Source organism: Podarcis raffonei, chromosome 5, assembly GCF_027172205.1.
Source record: "Podarcis raffonei isolate rPodRaf1 chromosome 5, rPodRaf1.pri, whole genome shotgun sequence".
In the NCBI taxonomy this organism is placed as follows: Eukaryota; Metazoa; Chordata; class Lepidosauria; order Squamata; family Lacertidae; genus Podarcis; species Podarcis raffonei.
In genome coordinates, this window is record NC_070606.1 from 43,286,481 (window position 1) to 43,306,549 (window position 20,069).

The window sequence follows — 20,069 nt, forward strand, 5'->3', positions numbered from 1 at the left end:
CTGCATGTGGAGGAGCGGGGAATCGAACCCGGTTCCCCAGATTACGAGTCTATCACTCTTAACCACTACACCACACTGGCTGGAGCATTTCTCAAGAAACCACAGGGTTGATATGGATTGTGGTTGACATTATGTATACTCAGCTTCAAGCACCAGTGATGGAAAGCACGCCGAAGTCGGAGAAAATGCCAATGTGTACACAACCTAAGTTGGAGGTGGGAAGGGAGAAAAAACCCCATGTCTTTAGCAGCTTGGGTCTACCATATATCAGAGACTCATTTCTTTGTGACTGATTTAGCAGAAAGAACACAGAGCTGCTCCTTCCGCTGGAATCAACAAGGCAGTTCACACATGCATAAGGGTTGCAGTGTGTGTTTGGGTTAACATCTGAAATGGAAGAATCAGGCCCCCGTCTCCTAGAACAAACAGTCTATGTGTTGCCATGAATTCAGCTAAAGCTGAATTTCTGGACAAAATATATCCAGATGTGCCAGTATTGCTCAAGGGCAACATCACTTTTGACAGTAGTGCAATGCCTCCGTCAGGTTGTGACGGAGGTTTCATTCACATACACGCCACACACTTTAGTTAAAAAGAAAACTATACAACAGAGACAAAATCTCTCAGCATGCTTATTTCCATCACAGAACAAAGCTGTGAATGATAATTCTCAGTGGTCGCTAAAGTTTTTCTCTGACTCGAAATATTAACTATTTGCCAAAAAAGATTGTGATTTTTTTTCCTTAAAAGGAACAAAACATTGTAAATCAATAAGACTCTAGGGAATTGCTTCTTCATTGTAATCATGACCAAAAAACCAACTTAAACTGTAATGCTTAAAATATTCTCAACACGTGTTAGTATTTCCACACTTTCTTAATTTAGTTTTGTATTCCATTTCAATGTAGTAATTCTTATTTCAGTAGATGCCTGAAAAAGAAATGTGCAACAAAATAATGCCTTTTCAGGTGTATGCAAAACTTATATGCAATTTTGTTTTTATAATTGTACTGTAACCGAGTCAGGTATTGTCTTTCTCCCACTTCCATAATCACAAAGCTTTGAATGTAGCAAATCATCTTTCCAACCTTCCCCCAAAAACAGAAGTGGCAACTAGATCTGGATGGTGGGCCAGGTCACTATCCCCCCCACATACTCGCAAGCAAAGTTTGAGTGGGAGGCAGAATCATCCATAAGTCAATCACCTGACATCACACTGCTGCACGAAGTAGCATTTTGGCACATCTGATGGTTTTCTGATGTGCGGAGCTTTGCAAGCACTGCTGATACAAGATGTGCTTGCAAACCACTTTTTCACTTGGCTGATTTTTACCTGCCAAATACCTGACATCATATGCGTTTTCTCATTGCTTTCTACGGTATCCTAAACTTACAACAAGGGATGCGGGTGACGCTGTGGGTTAAACCACAGAGCCTAGGGCTTGCCAATCAGAAGGTCGGCGGTTCGAATCCCTGTGACAGGGTTAGCTCCCGTTGCTCAGTCCCAGCTCCTGCCCATCTAGCAGTTCGAAAGCACGTCAAAGTGCAAGTAGATAAATAGGTACCGCTCCGGCGGGAAGGTAAATGGCCTTTCCGTGTGCTGCTCTGGTTTGCTAGAAGCGGCTTGGTCATGCTGGCCACATGACCTGGAAGCTGTACGCCGGCTCCGTCGGCCAGTAAAGCGAGATGAGCGCCGCAACCCCAGAGTCGTCCGCGACTGGATCTAACGGTCAGGGGTCCCTTTACCTTAAACTTACAACTGCAGTTGAAACTCAATCTTAGGCTACAGTCCTATACACACATTACTGGAAATAAAGCCAGCAGAACACAATGGACTTCTGAATTGGGGGTGGGGCTGCATGCTATGTGCAATGGGAAGCTAGAAAGGTAGAAGTGTCAAAGACCCAACTCCATTAAATATAAAGGGGACACACCCAGGGCTCAATAGTAACTCTTGTTTGAACATTCTAAGGTTTGATAGAAGCATGGCAAGGCAAGAGAAAAACCAACAAAACAATATGCAGGAGTTTCATTTTAATCTTTCCTAAACCACCAATATCTAAACATTGTCTACTGGCAAAATATCAAGTTTCAGGACTATGCAGAACATGAACACAAACTGTCATTAACAAGCTCATGAGATTTCTCATGAGCTTGAGAAAGCCAAAGAACGTAGCATTGGCTGAAGAAATGAACTTCTGAAGAAACAATGGTTTTCTTCCTTTTATGGAAAAATAACTTTCTACTCCTTATTATTGCAAATTTATCCCGGAGTGTGTGGGGGCAATGCCTGGTGACATGTCAGAAGTGATACCAAATAAGGTATCAGTTGGACAGGAATCATATTCAGCAGCTAAGAAGCTCATTGTCCCTTGAAGTACGCATAATAAGTTATAAAAATGGTTTAAAAATGGAAAATGGAAAAATAATGCAGAGTTTGGTTAATTTTACACAGGCTGCAGAATTCAGCTTTTCTCCTTGGTGCTGAATTTATTTTGAGAGGATGGGGAATATGTAGGGTCCACAAAGTCACACCTAAGTTGCAAAGAATACATATCTGTATATCTGCTTTAGTGCTAGTTTAAAAAAAGAAGAAGAAGAAAGCATGCATGAGCAATGAAATAGAGGCTTAATATATTAAAGCTAGCCTCAAGTGTACCAGCTTTTCTATCAAGATTTGTGTGTCTAAATTAGTATGATCTTCCTCAAACATTTATTTTTGAAAAGAAACAGAAAGGTGCTCCAATACTTAAATTCAAAAGGCCTTTTGAAAACGAAGAAAAAGTTACTATCACAGGATGAAGAAGTCTTTGATAATTAGCTATTTTTAAAATACAAGCAATCTAACCTGCTAATGAGCAAAATAACTTTTAAAACATCTGATTAAAACAGAAGAAATAGATTATGCTAATGACTTTACCCAGTTACCTCTTCTATAGATCTTTTAGCACCAACTATTAATTATATCATAATGAAAGCACAAAGTCTAGACTAATTGAGTTTGTGAGTCATCTACCTGGAAGGGGAACTTTTTTGTGAGGGCAAAGTGAATGAGCCCAAACGTGAACTAAACAGAGTAAATTTTGGTTTCACCTTCAGCTCTTTGAAAGTCAAAATAATATTTATACTCTCAACTTTTTTCTCCTTCGCTAACTATTAGTTTTAAGAATATAAAAATGTAAGAAGAGATTGCCAGTTTTGGGGCAATGACTCATCTAGTCCAGCATCCTGTTTTCACAGTAGCCTACCAGATGCCTATGAGAAACCCGCAAGCACAACCTGAGCACAGCATCCCTCTCCCCTCCTAAGGTTTCCAGCAAATGTTATTCAGAAACACACTGCCTCTGGTCATCAAACAGTTTCCTTCTAATATCAATACATTACTCGAAAGCAATGTAGTATATTAGTTAACAGTGATAGCTGCCTTCTGTGTAATATGAGATTAAATTCACAAACCTTGATCATCATTCCAAAAAATAAAAATAAAAATCATTTTCTTTAAAATGAAAAAGTCTAGCAATTCTGGATGGTTGCTTATTTTTATTTACCGCTAATGGGAAAACATATTTTACAAATTATACAATGAGCGGCTAGGTCTTCATTTCAGTGGAGGCTAATCCAACCAGTTTCAGGCATGGGGGCAGATTTGTGTTCCACACAACGGTGTTTAAGTGTAGCACTCGAAAGCTTATCGAGACCAACCCAGAACAAACTTAGTTGGTTTCTAAGGTGCTACTGGACAATTTTTAATTTTTTTATTTATTTCGACTGCATCAGACCAACACGGCTACCTACCTGAATCTAGTATGTGTAGCACTGTTATTTTTCCCTGCAGGAGCAAATAGGATCCATTTGACTTTATACAGAAGAAAACTAATGGGTTATCTAACACTTCAGCATCATCCCAAGTTCTTTCCTAGTTTCCCATTCTTCTTCAAAGCCCATTCTGATAAAGCCTTTCCTGCTCTACCTGGTTTTCATTCTTTTGTTGCTAAATGCTGCCAATTTATTCTACCCAGTCCTCAATTGCTTTACCAGATCCTGTCCCTCATGTACAACTTGGACTTTAAGCCCCAGGGCCATGTCACGTCTCTGTTCTGCATGATACCTTGCATGCTGCCAGCAGTAAGTATTAAACTACCAGCCTTACAACCTACTCATATACAAACAACAGATCCTGGAAAACACCTGACATTAAAACATTTAACTTGATATTCACGTGGGGGTTTGCGGCTCACAAAATGACCTAGACCTATGACTCTGTTTCTCTGATTCCTCAAAGAATCAAGGAAATCTTTCAGTAGCATAGAGAGTATCCAGAGAACCAACACAGCAGACAATGCCCAACCTACTGAAATCCCATCATGGATTTTAAGGGATATCAAGAAGAGAAGAAACTAATTAAAGTTGAAATATCCTGAATATAATCTTTATCTGTTGACTCAGCTCAAGAGATTAAATCCCTATATACTTGGTTATATGAGAGAAAGAGAGAGAGAGATTAGTGATCCCTTCCCAGCTGTTAAGGAGCAATACCTGAATATAGATTTCTTGTGGGAGTCCATAAGAGAAGACAAAACATGTGATTGGAATGATGTCAGTTCCCCAAAGACACCAACTCATACTTACACAGAAAGAAAGACATCTCCATACCTTTATATATACACAAGAGGAAATATAACAGAATGATGCCTTTATTAGTGCCCAAAGCGAAAGAATAATGGATTACAATAGTTCATCCTGGCAATAGACAGAGTTGAAAGTAACATGAGCAGCTGATGTACAACATTTCTAATGCCATTACATGAATATGCTTCTTCCATGAATGCAGCACTTCCAGTCCTATTTTTACCAAACTCTTCCAAAGTCCAAGAAACCAAGTCCTGAAACATTCAGTATGACTTGTAAGACATTTCTGTCAATACTATTAGTCAGAATATTTGAATAAGAAAGGTAGAACAAATAAAACCAAAACTAGAAACTAGTTTGAGGGGAATACAAAATTTTGTTGTTTATTTCTATTTGTTTAAATCAAACAGAATAAACACAGGGCTCCTTCTGCCCAAGAAATGGACTGCAATCTAGCAGAGGCTCCCATTGAAGGAAGAGTGAAAAGCAATGAACATCAATTCCTTCTTATCCCTACTGCTTCCCACGTCCCATGCCATGCCGTTCTGGAGGGTCCTTCAACTCTGCGGAGCAGATTTTCAACAAGTCCTGGGGGTCCAGCAGCAAACTCACAGGAACTCTGGATCCAAGCTATGCAACCTAATATCCCCACCCACTGATCACCCCCATTTTCATACCAATGATAAAATTATGAACAATTCAACTATTATCTACTCTATTGCATCCCATATTAATTTACTCTTCCATAGCCCCATCTTGTACTGAGCCAAGAAGCTGATTTGGGTAAAGATATGCTAGAAAAATATATATATTATTATTATTTTTAATATATTTTAGGGCAATTAACATTCTAAAATTTGTTAGCAGCTATTTAATTTGTACGGTGGTGGTATTGCGACCTGCCTTAGGTCAGGTCACATGGCTCTGAGCAATGTGAAGTTAAGAATGTACTCATGCAGATCATGAACCCTTGTTTAAATAAAGTCCTCTTTCACTATTTGGGTGAAATCAACACCCATCTGGCCTACAAAGCCCTAATACGCTAACAATACAGTTGCAATACTTGAGGTCCCAACCTAAGCAAGTTGTGTAATGCCGAGTTTTTAAAAATGAACCAATAATAATAAAATTTAAATCAAGTTTCAGGTCACTAACTCTCTCCAAGGTTTAAAGAAGGTTGCTGTTAACACTGCAAGTTGCTGTTGTAATTGATCCTATCGGTTTGGCATTTATAGATATATTTATTTCCACAACATGTAATAAGGCTGCCCGATTCAATTACATTTTTTTATCATCAATGTGAATGTTTTGGTTGTTTTATCTGTTTTAATATTTTGTAATAAACTTTTTTTTTAAGGATTCCTTTTTGCTGTTTTACAAAGTCTAGCATGGGAAGCAGCCAGGAAGCTACCAGATGTAAGGGAGAGACAAACAGGACTCTTAAATATATGGGCTTGGATCCCAAGAAACAACAGAGAATTTCACTTGGTCAAGGGGGTTTCCCACATCCATTTGCAGTACAGGAGAAGTACTATTTAATAAATTATTATTTATACCCCGCCCATCTGGCTGGGTTCCCCCAGTCACTCTGGGCGGCTTCCAGCAGAATATTCCAGCAGAATATTCATGTAGAAGGCCTCAGGTTCTATCTCCAGCATCTCCATGTAGGGCTAAGAAAGAACCTTTCCAAAACCCTGGAGAGCCACTTCCAGTCCATGTAGACAATACAGAGCTAGATAAACGAAGAGTTCAAGTAAGCAGAGGTCAGCTTTCTATCTTCCCCCTGAAGCTCTTCACATCCTGGGAAAGTGACTGCTGAGATCTGAAGGGCCTCTATAAAAGAGTGCAATGCAGAATCCCATGGAAATCAGCAGTTGGCAAAAACTAAACTAAACCTTGTGCTAGTGGGCACGCTTTTCATTCACACAAGGGACACTTTGGGTCCAAGCCGCGGTGCTGTGTAATTTCATGATATTTGAAGGAGGGGGAGAATAGCGATGGTATGGGACAGAGCCAGCTCCTAAGGTGACAAGCAGTAGGGATGAATGTGATTTTTCCAGGCTTAAAAAAAAGTCAACAAGAAAGAGGTAGGCAGTTATCATCCCATGCCTTTTCAGAGAAGCACAGTTGTTTTGCAATGGTGACATGGTTGCTTTTGCTCTGTGTGGCATTACTCCCAAAAACTTCAATAGTAATGCCTCTCTCACATACCAAGACGACCTCTCTTTATCCCATGCAGGGCCACTGCAGCTGCAAAGACAGCCAACTTTAGAAAAGTGCCTCAGCTGTCAAATTTGTCACTTAAACGTCAGAGGCAGACACATGCTCCAAGTCAAAATAAAATGGAAGCAATAATAATTCCCCCTCTTAAGGAAAAAATGCTTGTTGGTAGACTCCAGCATGACAGCCATATTCCATGGTTCAATGCTCACTACAGACTTGCCACTTGAGGGCAGAACGCATGATTAATTGAAATAAAACACGACTGTGTTAAAGAAAATATATTGCCAAGGTAAAAAAAAAAAAAGACACCACAGCTAACAATATTTCAGATGTAGGGACATAATAGTATCATTTCATTTTTATGACATCAGTTCACTAAATATAGAAAAACAATATATTCAGTAAACAGACGGTTAGAGAGACCAGGCTTTTTCTGTGTTTTTTCCTAATCACTAATTCACTAAGAGAAAGAATGGCACCTCAGATCAACTACAAACAAAATACTGCATATATTCAATTTTAACACACATACATAAATAAATATGTGCAACTTTCCCAAACATTGCCCTAACTCTTGACATGCAGATACAATACAGACAGCAACCATTTTAGACATATTCAATTGACGCACGACCGCCAACATGCGGGTCCTTTTGGACCCCAGAAGAGGGAGGAATGGGGGCAGAACAGAGTACATTGGGCTCATGAACTCTCTGCCATGTGTGGGGACCAGGAACAGAACCCCCATGCAAAATTGTCACTGTCTGTACTGTGTTTATGTTACAAATCCATGACATGGATGTTGATGAAAACTGTGACACTGCCCGCTGCTTGCCTGGATGGAGAGGTATGTAAAGAGTGTTTTCACAATATTTTTCACTGGTGTCTATAGAACCATAGTCCAAGGAATAGTAGTTCTGCTGGGGTGCCCACGTGACAACCTCCACTCATGTGTCATTCATTCCCTTTCAAGATTTCTGGTGCTATCAAATAATGGGTTTCACTATGCCATATATACCTTACCTGGCCATATATATGGCTACATTACCATGTAGCTGTAGATACAATCCCTTTCCCCCAGTCTATAGGGATTGGGCTTGAAGTGGCCTTAGGATGGGACTCGGACTGGCTGTCAAGGAAGGAGATTTATGGGCTCAGGGAAGTGACCCCTCCTCTCTCAGCTCAATCAAATGCACTATACAAGTCTGTAAATAGGATAGGTGCTGCCATCAGAGTGCATGAGGCAGTGTGGAGGATGGGAAGAGGGAGGCATGTGGATGCCGAAGGGCAGTGAGTCCTATAGAGGTGCCACCTGGGAAGATTGCCCTATCAGAGAAAAACAGGGAAGATGCGAGCCAAAAGATCAGATTGGTCCATGGAACACTCATCCCGACTGCCTCAGCTGTGCCTGGGTGTGGCTCTTTACCTATCCTAATGTGGGCTTATATCCTAGATTCACATCTGTGAAATCAAGTATGTGAAACATAAGCTATTCCACCCAACTAGTGCTCCTGGCAACTAGAATGCCCATTAATGTGTCAAGGACTGTGGTTAGTTGGTTAGGGAACTGCTCTGTGGAGCTTGCAATGTGGGTTTGAGTCTCAGGCCCCTTTTTTAAGCAGACATGTAGAAGTTGAGTGGGGCATATTCACTCCTTGATGCTAGTGGGACTCAAATTCCCATTTCCTGTTCCTGCACACCTGTGCCCTATGTATGGAACCACTGGAGGCTGCTGGTGGCAGAATGCATCTTTGGCCAACCTCACTGTTTATATGGCAAAAGAGTCTTTCCTTCCCTGGGTGGTGTTGAGCTTTTGCCCGAATGGACTGTATGTGCCTTGGAGATTGTTCCTCAGTGATACATCTCCAGTTCCAGCATAATTTAAGTGTAGGATTGCCTTGGCCATGTGTTAGGCACACTTAAATCTGTGCATCCTAAAGCTACAAAAACCTAATAAAAATAAAATTGTGGATTTTTCTCCAGATTTAACCTAAGCCAATAAAATGTTTTTCAGACATGAAACAGAGTGGCAAGATTTATAATCAAAATTGCATAATATTTCACAGGATGCTCTGTTATCAAAATCCACAAAAATTCAAAGGGCTGTTTCTTATATTCTCCGAGAAGCTCAAGTCAGAACAAACTAAGAGATAATGCAACTAGGCATAACACAATAAAAGATATTACCTTCGCAATGCATTATTGCTGCCAATTATAAGAATCACTTCAACTTAATTTCAAAAGCACAATCACCCTCAACTGTAACAGTCTCTTTTTTAAATTTCAAACTGTATTACATTAAGGCAATAACTCACCTTCCAGCTATAATATTGGTCTCTCTTATTTCAAAAATACATTTCATAAATACTTCATCGACAAGTCAAGCTAATTCAGGTTAATTTTATTGTATTTCAGTGCTATCTCACATTTGTGTGCAATTACCTCTATCATTTTATTGCTACGCCGGAAAGTAATCAGAGCAATTATTTGAAAAAGAAGGCATATAAATTTTAAGTCACAGTTGCTGGCATTTTTGATAAAATAGCAGCTTTATCTCAGAAAGTGGCAGGGACATCAGATAAATCATGCATCAGTCAAGTGTAGCTGACCCCCAAGTGCATTGCACAATATCAGAAGTGCTTCAAAAGAAACTTTCCTGCATCATCCATCATCCTCCATAATACTAAAATAGCTACACCTGAAGAGTTAGAATGAAAGAACAACAGTAAAACAGAATCCAAGCAATATGGGTAACACTATTAACAACGCTCCTCTTTAAACTAAACTATAAAGGAACCACTAGAATTTGCTTGTAAACAAATAAGTCCTATTTCCATATTGCATCTTCAAACAAATAGTCCTACAATAACCAGCACCCCAACTAAATTCTATTCAAAATACTTGTCAGATCATACACTGAAGGAAATATAAGGCATAAACACACACCATCAGAGCTTGTGCAAATTTCACAGAAAGCAGGAAAAACATGCTCCGTGTTTACATGGCATTCATGGTATTAGAAGTTATCCATTCCTAGCAGAATTAGAACAAGGACAGAGGCATCTGAAGAGGAGCAAACACCACCATTTTTGTCAATGCCCTATATACAGTAAAAGGTAATGGTAAAGGGTCCCCTGACCATTAGGTCCAGTCGTGGCCGACTCTGGGGTTGCGGTGCTCATCTTGCTTTATTGGCCAAGGGAGCCGGCGTAGTTTCCGGGTCATGTGGCCAGCATGACTAAGACGCTTCTGGCGAATCAGAACAGCACACGAAAATGCCATTTACCTTCCCGCCGTAGCGGTACCTATTTAATGTGCATTCAAAATGCTAGGCTGGCAGGAGCAGGGAACAAGCAATAGGAGCTCACCCCGTTGCAGGGATTCGAACCGCCGACCTACTGATCGGCAAGTCCTAGGCTCTGTGGTTTAACCCACAGTGCCACCCGCGTCCCTCTATATACAGTACACATGGCTTAAAAGAGAAATAGTACCCAAGCATTGAGAGCAACACAATAGACCTACCACCATTAAAACAAAATACCTAGTGAAAGCACCAAGTGTGGGGGCAAGAACTGAAGACTGACTGAAGGATTCCTTGGTCTCTCTGCTCAACTGGTCTCAACTTTCAAGGAGAAAATAGAAAACACAATGAAAAACACACACATATTTTTCCAATAGGACTAGTGGTGCATTTACAAAATTTGAAATGTGCCCAGTGGTGCAAAGAGTTTGCCAACCCCTGCTCTATGTAAACACTCCTAACAGAATGGCCATTTGGATGTCAACCAGCACTCTATCTCACTTTTTGCTTGTTAACTTCTTCAGCAAAGGAGTGAAATGTGCATCATTATCACAGACACAAGTGTATGTGTATCTATGTAGGACAGGTTGTATTTTAAGGGAGCCTTACTGTATGCTTTGCACAATTACCCAGTTTCAAGTGCAGTTGCCACAGTTTAGCCTCAAGTACAGCATTTCATTTCCTCAGGCCCCCATTCTTTCCTCAGTGAAAAGAGGAAAATTTTATAGCTTCTATGGGGAGGAGGAAATAATATAATGGGAAATCCACAACCTATGTAAGCATTTAAAGTTGACCATTACAAATCATAGCGTCAAAAGATAAATGTGTAATCAAGCAAACAAGGAGAGGGGGTAACTGGGAGGAAAATAAATTAATGTAATACAGGAAACAAACAATTTACACATGGCCAGTTGACACGTGACTGCACGTGCACACATCACGCCAACCCAGAAGTGGTCAGAAAAAGGGGCAGGTGGGCGTAATGGGGCAGGCTTATGAACACTCTGCCATCACGCGCTATGATCTGGAGTGCACTCCCCCCCCCCACAAAAGGGGACTGCCTGTAACTAAAGGCGATCCAGGTTTTCCTGGAGGTGATTGGAAGGTTGTGTGTGTGTGTGTGTGTGTGTGTGTGTGTGTAGGTGTAAGCCAGCCCCATGTTTTCCTCAAGCTGGTAAAAACTACCCCAGTAAATACAGTGCCAAAATCGGACTGTATCTACTGCACCTGAGTACTGTATGGTTCACATGTATAGAAAACAGTGAAAGAACACACCTACCAAAAACAAAAGGAAGGTTACCATAAAAGCAGCTCAGATGTACAAGTTTAAGTGTGATCTATACAGAGGATGCTGCATCTCAAATGAGATATCAGCTAGACAATTTTGGCTTGATATTTTATACAATACAATTTTCTACAGAGTTTAGATTTATTGAAGAAATAACTGGTTTTATGTTAAATGCCTTGACTCACAATATGAATTTGAATCTGAAGTTTAAGGGTTTGTTGTTAGGTAGTGTTTTTGTTGTTGTTTTTAAAAGAAAAATAAAGATTCATCTAGCCACAGAAGAGCAGAAAACAGCTCAGTTAACCCTAAAAATACAGCAATCTTCAATTAGGTTATGCTCTGTGGAAGATAGATATGTGATGCGGAAAGGTCCACTGCTGCCTGTTACCAACCATGACAGAGCTACTGAGATTTACAATGCAGCATCAATCTTGTCAACCGGATTCTTAACACTGACTGCTGGACACTAGGGAAAGATGCCAACTACGTTATGCGAATTCTTCTCCAACATTATTACTTTGTGTGTGGACCCAAATGCACTATTTTCTGCCCATAGCAACTTACTTTTTGATGAAGTTTTGATGCCATGTTAAGTATATGAAGCAGCTCGGCCTAAGAGAAAGGAAAATTGAAATGCATTAAGAAAAAAATACATTTCATAGGCAACTAAAAGAGATACCATGCCCCCTCTTATTTCTCCTCTTAGATACGAGATCACAGAGAAGGAGAGAGAGGACTCAGACTTTTAGAGGACGCAGTACCAAACAGTGGGTGGGAAATTTCTTTTCTTGCAAGCAAACAGGAATTTTGCAGTTCAGTAGGTCATCTATCATCTGCAATGAGTCATAATCAACAGAATGAGATTATGAGGACTTCTCTCATCACTTGTCCTGTAAAATAGGGATCTACAGGATAACAGCAAAGCTTAAGACACATCCGAAAGCCTGTAAAAATAATGCTTAAAATATACTGTACTGTAGCTACTAAACACTCCATGTTTTTTCCATATACATATTGTTTCCTTCCTTAGATTAAACAAGATGCGCACAAAGGGCATTCTGAGATATTTTGCATATGTGAAGAAAAACAAGCATGAAATATTCCTATGAATTACTATGGCTATTAACGATTTAGTTTGCAAGTCTGCTTTCAGCTGCAAGCAAATGAAGACATAAAAACATTTACAAGGAAGCAAGTTTCACCAGAACTATTTGAAATGATTTGCAAATAAGGAGATTTAGAGTCAAGTTCATAGTACATATATATTTTTAATTCACTCTTCTACTTTATAGTGGTTTAGAGTAATGTTGTTCTTATAACCCAACTTTAGCGATGTTTACTTTCCATGAAGGGATAATACAGGCAATCATTTACAAATGGTTAACTTACCATACTGTGCACATAACAACTTAGGTGGTCATCTGAATTGCCCGGCCTCTGTTGAAGGACAATATTTTACCTCTCCTCTGCTATCCCACATTTCAGCTCAGGAGTGGAAGAGCAGTAAGGTTTTCTTTAACACCTTGCAGCAGGAGACCGGTGACCAGCTTAACCAAGTGTTTATATACACACCGCAGTAAGTTACCACACAGGATTTGTCCCATTTATTTAAGTAGAACTTATTTCAGAGTAAGTGGGCCCAGGACCACGGCCTTAAAAGTGAACATAGCAAAGCCGATGAAAGCCAAAATGTGTCAACATGAACACATGTGCCTAAGGACTTGTCTAAAGACACTAACGTGTGCATAAAAAAACAACCCCTTATATGGTGGTGGGTTGTGCACTTCCAGCTTGTAATTTTATCAATATAAAATGCAAAAGCACATTCATATGAGGTTGCCCAAATATTAAGATTGCAAAGCTTAGCTTCATTTTGTTTGCTGGAGGTCTTCCTTTGCTAAGTCAGATACATGTACCGGGAGTATTCTCAGATCTTAATTAGAGGGGTGGGGATGTTGAATCCTTAACAAGAAGTGGACTTCTCCCAAGTGTTTTGGTTAAATGTGTGTTAAAAATAAAGAGCTTTGAGCAGCTTGAATAGAAATTACATCCCCTTTCAATCATGCTAACCCAATTTAGTACAGGTAGTACAACCTGCCAAGACCTAGATTTCAAAGATGAAGTAGGGGTGGAGGGAGAGAAACCACTTTCAAAACTGATTGAGCCTTTTGCCTGATATTGTTCAATTAGGCACATTTTGTAAAAACAAAAATTATTTTCTAGACTGAATTAGCTATATTCGCTTTCCTTTTATTCCAAGGTATTTCAATTTACGTAGCCAAAAACTGCTAATCATATTCAACTACAGCTCTAGATATTTTTCAATATTATTTCATGTACTTCCAAAAACATTTGAATGTTTGCATTACACCTGACCGCTATAATTAACTGTATTTTAATTTAATAGCTTAAGTTACAAGTCCAGGCCCGACGTGCACACCATCTATCTTTGTCAACAACAGGTCAGAATGTTGAAATCTAACTACAGTGGTACCTCGGGTTAAGTACTGAATTCGTTCTGGAGGTCTGTTCTTAACCTGAAACTGTTCTTAACCTGAAGCACCACTTTAGCTAATGGGGCCTCCTGCTGCTGCAGCGCCGCCGGAGCACGATTTCTGTTCTCATCCTGAAGCAAAGTTCTTAACCTGAAGCACTATTTCTGGGTTAGCGGAGTCTGTAACCTGAAGCGTATGCAACCTGAAGCGTATGTAACCCGAGGTACCACTGTATCTGGATGGGGCCAAAATGCCTTTTCGCCCCCACATTAAGAGGTGCGATTATTGAGTCTACAAAATAAGAAACTGATAGGCAGTTTCTTTTCCTGAGTACATGATCATCCCTTTTTATTCTTGCCTTCCACAGCACACTGCCAAAAGAGAAATGGTTGTTCCGACAGCATGGAACAAAGATCGTTTCCAGGAGCAAGAACTATATGTAGGATGAGGTGGCGCTATTAAATCCACAACCTTATTGGTTACAACTCATAGGGTATGGTAGCACACCGGGTGAGAATCCACTCATTGGAAAGCCAAACTGCTGGGTGATGCAACCTGGTATCTGGCTCAGAATCTGGGTAGCAATGAAGTGAGTGACAGGCATACCTGGTTCAGCATGGCTCAAACAGATAGTGTAGTTCTATCCTGGATACCTTTCGGATAGCATGGTGACCACTTGCAGCCCACTTACCCTTAAATATGAATCTGACCCAAAGCCAGAAACAGTTTATATTGCAGTTTAATAAACACTTTGCATTTTGTTTCATGACTTGAACAAAGGCCTTAAACTTTTATTTAGCAAATAACTCTTAATGACCTCACCCCCATAGGAAGAGATTCAGGCTTCTCTTAACAGACAAATGTGAAATTCCCTGCACTCCATCACAGCACTTAAAGGCAGGTTGAGAAGAAGTGGGAATAGCAGGGGTCAAGTGCTAGATCTCAAGTGATGAGATGGACTCAAAGAAAGGTTGTTGTTTTTTCCCTTTCAGCTTTCCTGCTGACTAATCAAAGGGAAAATATGGTTTTGAATTCCACCAAGATCCACTTGCTTCCCCACTTTTCCACAGGGAAAGTATGTGCTGTGGAGGCAGCAGGTGCTTATAGATGAACACAGGGAAGCAAGCAGATAAGAAATAAACATTCCTTCTGATTTATGGAAAATATACTTTTGAACCGCAGTAGGTTTTTCCCATATAAATAAAGCAGTTCAAATGCCTCAGGAAAGATGAACCTGTCCAGACTACTGGGCACTTTAAGTATTACATTTACTTCTATGATGTCCCCACACTTGGCACACTGTCATAAGTGAGAAAATACAGTTTGCACCCCTTCCATCTCCAATAAAATACAGTATTATTACAGGAACATAAGGAGAGACCTGCTGGATCAGACCAAAGGCCTGCTTAGACCAGCATCTCTTTGTCAGTGGCCAAGCTGAAGCCTATGGGAAGGCTGAAAGCAGGACATTAGCACCACCACACTTTAACCACATGGTATTCACAGACATACTGTTACTGAAGGGAGTACAATTGATAGCCTTATCCTACAGCCATTTGTCTACAGCCCTTTTAAAGGCATCCAAGTCGCTGGCCATTAGCACGTCTCGCAGTAGCGAATTCCTTAGTTCAACTATGTGCTATACAAATTAGTACTTTCTTTTCTTCAGTAGCAGCCAGTATGGTGGGAATGGGCTGCCTGCCCTCTTGATACTGGCATCGCTGCAGATTACCTGGGCATGGACTGGGTGGGACAGGGTAGGCGTGAGAAGCAGAGCTATCTGGATGTAGCAGTGGAGTGAATCCAGTGTTTCCTCCAGTCACCCACACAGCCCTGACATCGCTGCTGCCCTGCCCAGTCCAGGTGAGCGGCAGCGATGTTGGTCCTATCCCAGAACACCAGCCACTATTCCTCAAAACCTCAGTCTCTAGCAATCCAGAGACTGAGTTGAATCCAGGTGTATGCTCATATTATGAATCTGCACCTTCAGCTTCATTTAGAACAGGCCATCTCCTCAACTGTAAACACAAGAACCATTCTCCAACAATGCCTCCAACTTGTCAGGATCCAGCTTCGGGGTCTATCCATTGTCATCTCCTGGCACAGGTCTGGCATCTGGACAGCCTCACAGGATTTAGATGATATGAACAAACAGAGCTCGTTTGTCGTTCACATATAGGCCTGAAAGCTCCAGATGACTCCTTCCAGCAGCTTCACATAGATGTAAAAAGCATAAGAGCACAAGGTGGGGATTCTCTGGGAACCCACAGACAACACAAGTTTCCAAGTGCTTCTCTTTGGAAACTTATCTTCAAGTAGGAGCTGAACCAGTGAACCACCATGCCTCCCAATCTGAATTTCAATGTTTGTAGTGGAACTCCCCAAATAGGCCCCTGAGGACTAAGCATTCTCAGCAGCGCTGAATGTTGGGGAGAAAAAATTAATATGGGAGTAGGGCGGGGAATCCAACGGCATACCCTGGAAGAAGACGGCATAGCTGGAACCCAGAACAGGGGCATTTTTACAATGCATATCCTAGCATTGCTTGTCTGGCCTGTACATACAGGGTTTAGAATTTCCTGAACGTTTGGTCTTATATCAATCTCCACATAGATGTTCAAGCATGTTCTGAAAATAACAGAAATAAATCTTGGTTTGAGAAAACTGATGGCACTCAGTAAGGAGTCATAATTTTTCCTTAGCCATTTAGCTGGCTTGAAATGTCATGGATGCTTTAACAATTCACACAGCTAGACACAGCTCCAAGAGCTGTGTTGTTATTTGGCAAACCGATTGAGGCCAAGTGCATTCTCTGCTCGGTAGATCAAGGAATGATGTTGGGAGTCTGTTCCAAAGCAAGCTACAGCTCTGCTTTCACAGCTGGACATTAGAAGTGTCTTAGCTTGCCACTAAGAGAGATCCCAGCATGAGAGAAAGCAGTAAATATGGCTGAAATAAGAATCTACCTCTATTCTCTAAAAGAATTACAGTATTCAGAAAGCGTTTTTATAAAACAGCCCTTTTTTACACAAACACACAGCCTCACAGATTTCTACAAATGTAGGTTGTAAAAAGAAGCTATCTGTAGATGTAATGTTTCTACCTTTTGCTTCCTACTTTCAGCTGATAGCCACTGTTCTGGATTTCAGGTTTCAAAATACTGTACAATGGAATCAGTATTCCAACTTATATGCTATTTTCCTGAAAACCTCCAGGAAGGAGATCCCACAGCTCCCTTAAACTGCTCATTCTGCTGCTAAACTACTGTTCTTACCGATGTTTGATTTAAATCTACTTCTCAGTCATTTATTCCCATTGCTTCTATTCCTGTCCCCTGTGGATAGGGTGAGCGCACCTTTCTCTTCATTGTGAGTACCTTTAAATATCTGAAAGCAGTCAACAAATTCTACCAACAGGAGAAGAGTCATGGACGAACAGTCTTGTTTTTCAGGATTATTGAAACAGTGTTAAAAATCACTAAACCTGACTACAATTAAAAAGAAACATACGATAGCTAGCACAGGGTTTAAATATGTATGCATATTCCAAAATATTATCTTTCTGTGGTGGTGAAGGGAAACCCTGATACACAGTGGATACAGTCTCATTTTAGCATTCAAATAAAAGCTATTATTACATCAATCCAGACTATGCATAAAATTCCATATGAAAACATTTAAAGTACATTAGATTTTTTGGTCAAGATGAAAAGACTAAAAAACCTAAGCAATCTATTCTAATTGGGTTCCCATGGTAACTGTACAATTGGGTTTTTCAATGTAACATCCCAAAGGCCCAATGCACACTTGTAAAATATACTTCAAACAGCCTGAATTGTTTTTACATTACAGCACTCCCAGGAAGATCAATTACTATACATCCCCACCCTAACTATTAGTGGCAGGAGATGTTAACACTATTGGCCATATTAACATATGTCATGTAAGAACCACCATGTATCGCCATAATTATTTAAAAACTAAGCTGCACACTTTTAGATCCCTCAAATGTGTTTTAATATATAAAGCCAATACTAGCAGTCATGTTTACCAAACGTAAGAAATCAAGCCCAAATATATGCCAAGCAATTTTCCTTTTTATATTGATTTCAAGGATAAACAGAATCAATCATTAATAATTACATTATAAGATGACCCTGAGGGTTAATCATATTCTTAGAGATTCTCACTATGGAATTATCAACAACCACTAAATGGAGATAACTGAAAAGAATTCAAATCCACATTTTAAATATTAATGGCACCATATAAAACAAAGCATATCCACTAACAGATGACTTTTATTTGCAATAATTATAGCAGCAATCTTCTTACCCCTCCAATTCAAGCGCATTTCTACCACCTAGCTCCAATTTCAGAAAGCAACAGCTTAGGCAGTAACTATAAACCACACAAGACAATAAATACATTTGCACTTGCCCCATCTTAAACCCACTGGGTGCAATCTACGAAGTGCTGGTCCTATAGAACCCCGCTCTGTTTCTAACCATCCTTTTTATACTTCAGGAGCTTAGTGCCAGATAAAGCCAAAATATTTCACTTATTTTGCTGTTCAGGATGCTATTTACACCCAGGAGACACTCTCACATAGCCTGGAAGGAGCAGGTAAGTCAACGGGACTAGTCATAAGTGTGCACAGTATAATCTTTATGGTGAGATACCCACCCAACTTTGAGTATTCATCTTTCCAAAGATTATTTGCTTCACAGGATAAACAGTTCCTATCAATAACAGCATTATTTTCACATGCATTGTGCATGACTTTGTGAACATTCCCTTCAAAGATAGTAAAGTTGGTCAAGAAATTGTACTGTCAGATGGCATTTTGTTCGTCTCTCTAAAGCCAAGTTCTCAGATATGCTCCCAGAATGTTTAATTGCTTTTAGAATGTTTCAACTGTTTTCGAATGGGTTTTTGTTGTTTTTGTTTTTTAAAAAACTTTTTGCTATGTATTTGTTTGCCACCTTGGGCTTGCTCAGAAGGGAAGGATATAAATTCAATTCAATAAATAGTTATCACAAACAAGTTCAATGAAGTGTGAATTTGCGGCACTTCACTGGTTAAAAGAGATCTGGCCAATGGCATGCTTTTATAAGTAGCTATTCTACTTATTTGACCTCTGCAAAAGCAATGCTCTGTTCTAAACTTTGTGCTCAATATACAGTACTATCACTTGGACTTGTTTTTTTCAGAGGGTCTTCTTTGACACTTTACTGAGCAGTGGAAAAGTCATTCAAGAACACCAAAGTCCTGAAGAGCACTGTAAATAAATGCCAAAGCAGTATCCTGCATCTGAATGGTCTCCATACTGAAGATAATTATTTCATTGCTTGCATTTTACACTGATTGATCTAAATCACAGTAACACAATTTAAATATCATTATAATGGCAACTGATTCATCAGCACCATCATCTACAAGGCAGCATTAGTAATTAGTATGCTACAGTGGTACCTTGGGTTACATATGCTTCAGGTTACAGACTCCGCTAACCCAGAAATAGTACCTCAGGTTAAGAACTTTGCTTCAGGATGAGAACAGAAATTGTGGTCCGGCGACGCGGCAGCAGGAGGCCCCATTAGCTAAAGTGGTGCTTCAGGTTAAGAACAGTTTCAGGTTAAGAACGGACCTCCGGAACGAATTAAGTACTTAACCTGAGGTACCACTGTATCTACTAATAAGTATTGGTTGAAAGAAGTTTGTACATGCAATGAACAGTTTTCATAATGGAGGGCAGCAAGCAAGCAGTGGTGCCCAGTAAGGATGAAACTGGGACTATTAACGACATAAATTTTGTGGAATCAGAGATAACCACTGAAGTGGACAAGTTCATTAAAGACCCCAAATGATTCAGGGTGGTGGAAACTGAAACAAACTACCAAAGCACCAATAGCATCCTTCCAAACCAAGTGAACAGAGAACAAAATGGCAAACTCATGTAGGACAGACAATCAGTGGTTGTTATCCTTGATACTTTCAGCTTTGGAGAGACCTTTTCAGACTTCCTAAACTTCCTAGGCTCATCCTAAATGTCTGCACAAAGTGAGATGCAAGATGCTTTGGGCTCCATTGTCTACCAGCTAACTTTGTTCATGTGGCACCATAGCACTTTC

The 20,069-nt window shown here is 40.1% G+C and overlaps 1 protein-coding gene across 5 annotated transcripts in view; it reads right to left on the bottom strand.

The window, feature by feature from the left end:
- The window catches only part of MGMT (O-6-methylguanine-DNA methyltransferase), a 162,904-nt gene that overhangs the window by 137,856 nt on the left and 4,979 nt on the right, over positions 1-20,069 (bottom strand). For all 5 annotated transcript variants that reach the window (XM_053388885.1, XM_053388888.1, XM_053388886.1 and 2 more), the window contains exon 2: positions 12,006-12,053. In XM_053388885.1, coding sequence (XP_053244860.1) covers positions 12,006-12,029 — 24 coding nt within the window. In that variant the 5' untranslated portion in view covers positions 12,030-12,053. The remainder of the gene's footprint in view (positions 1-12,005; positions 12,054-20,069) is intronic.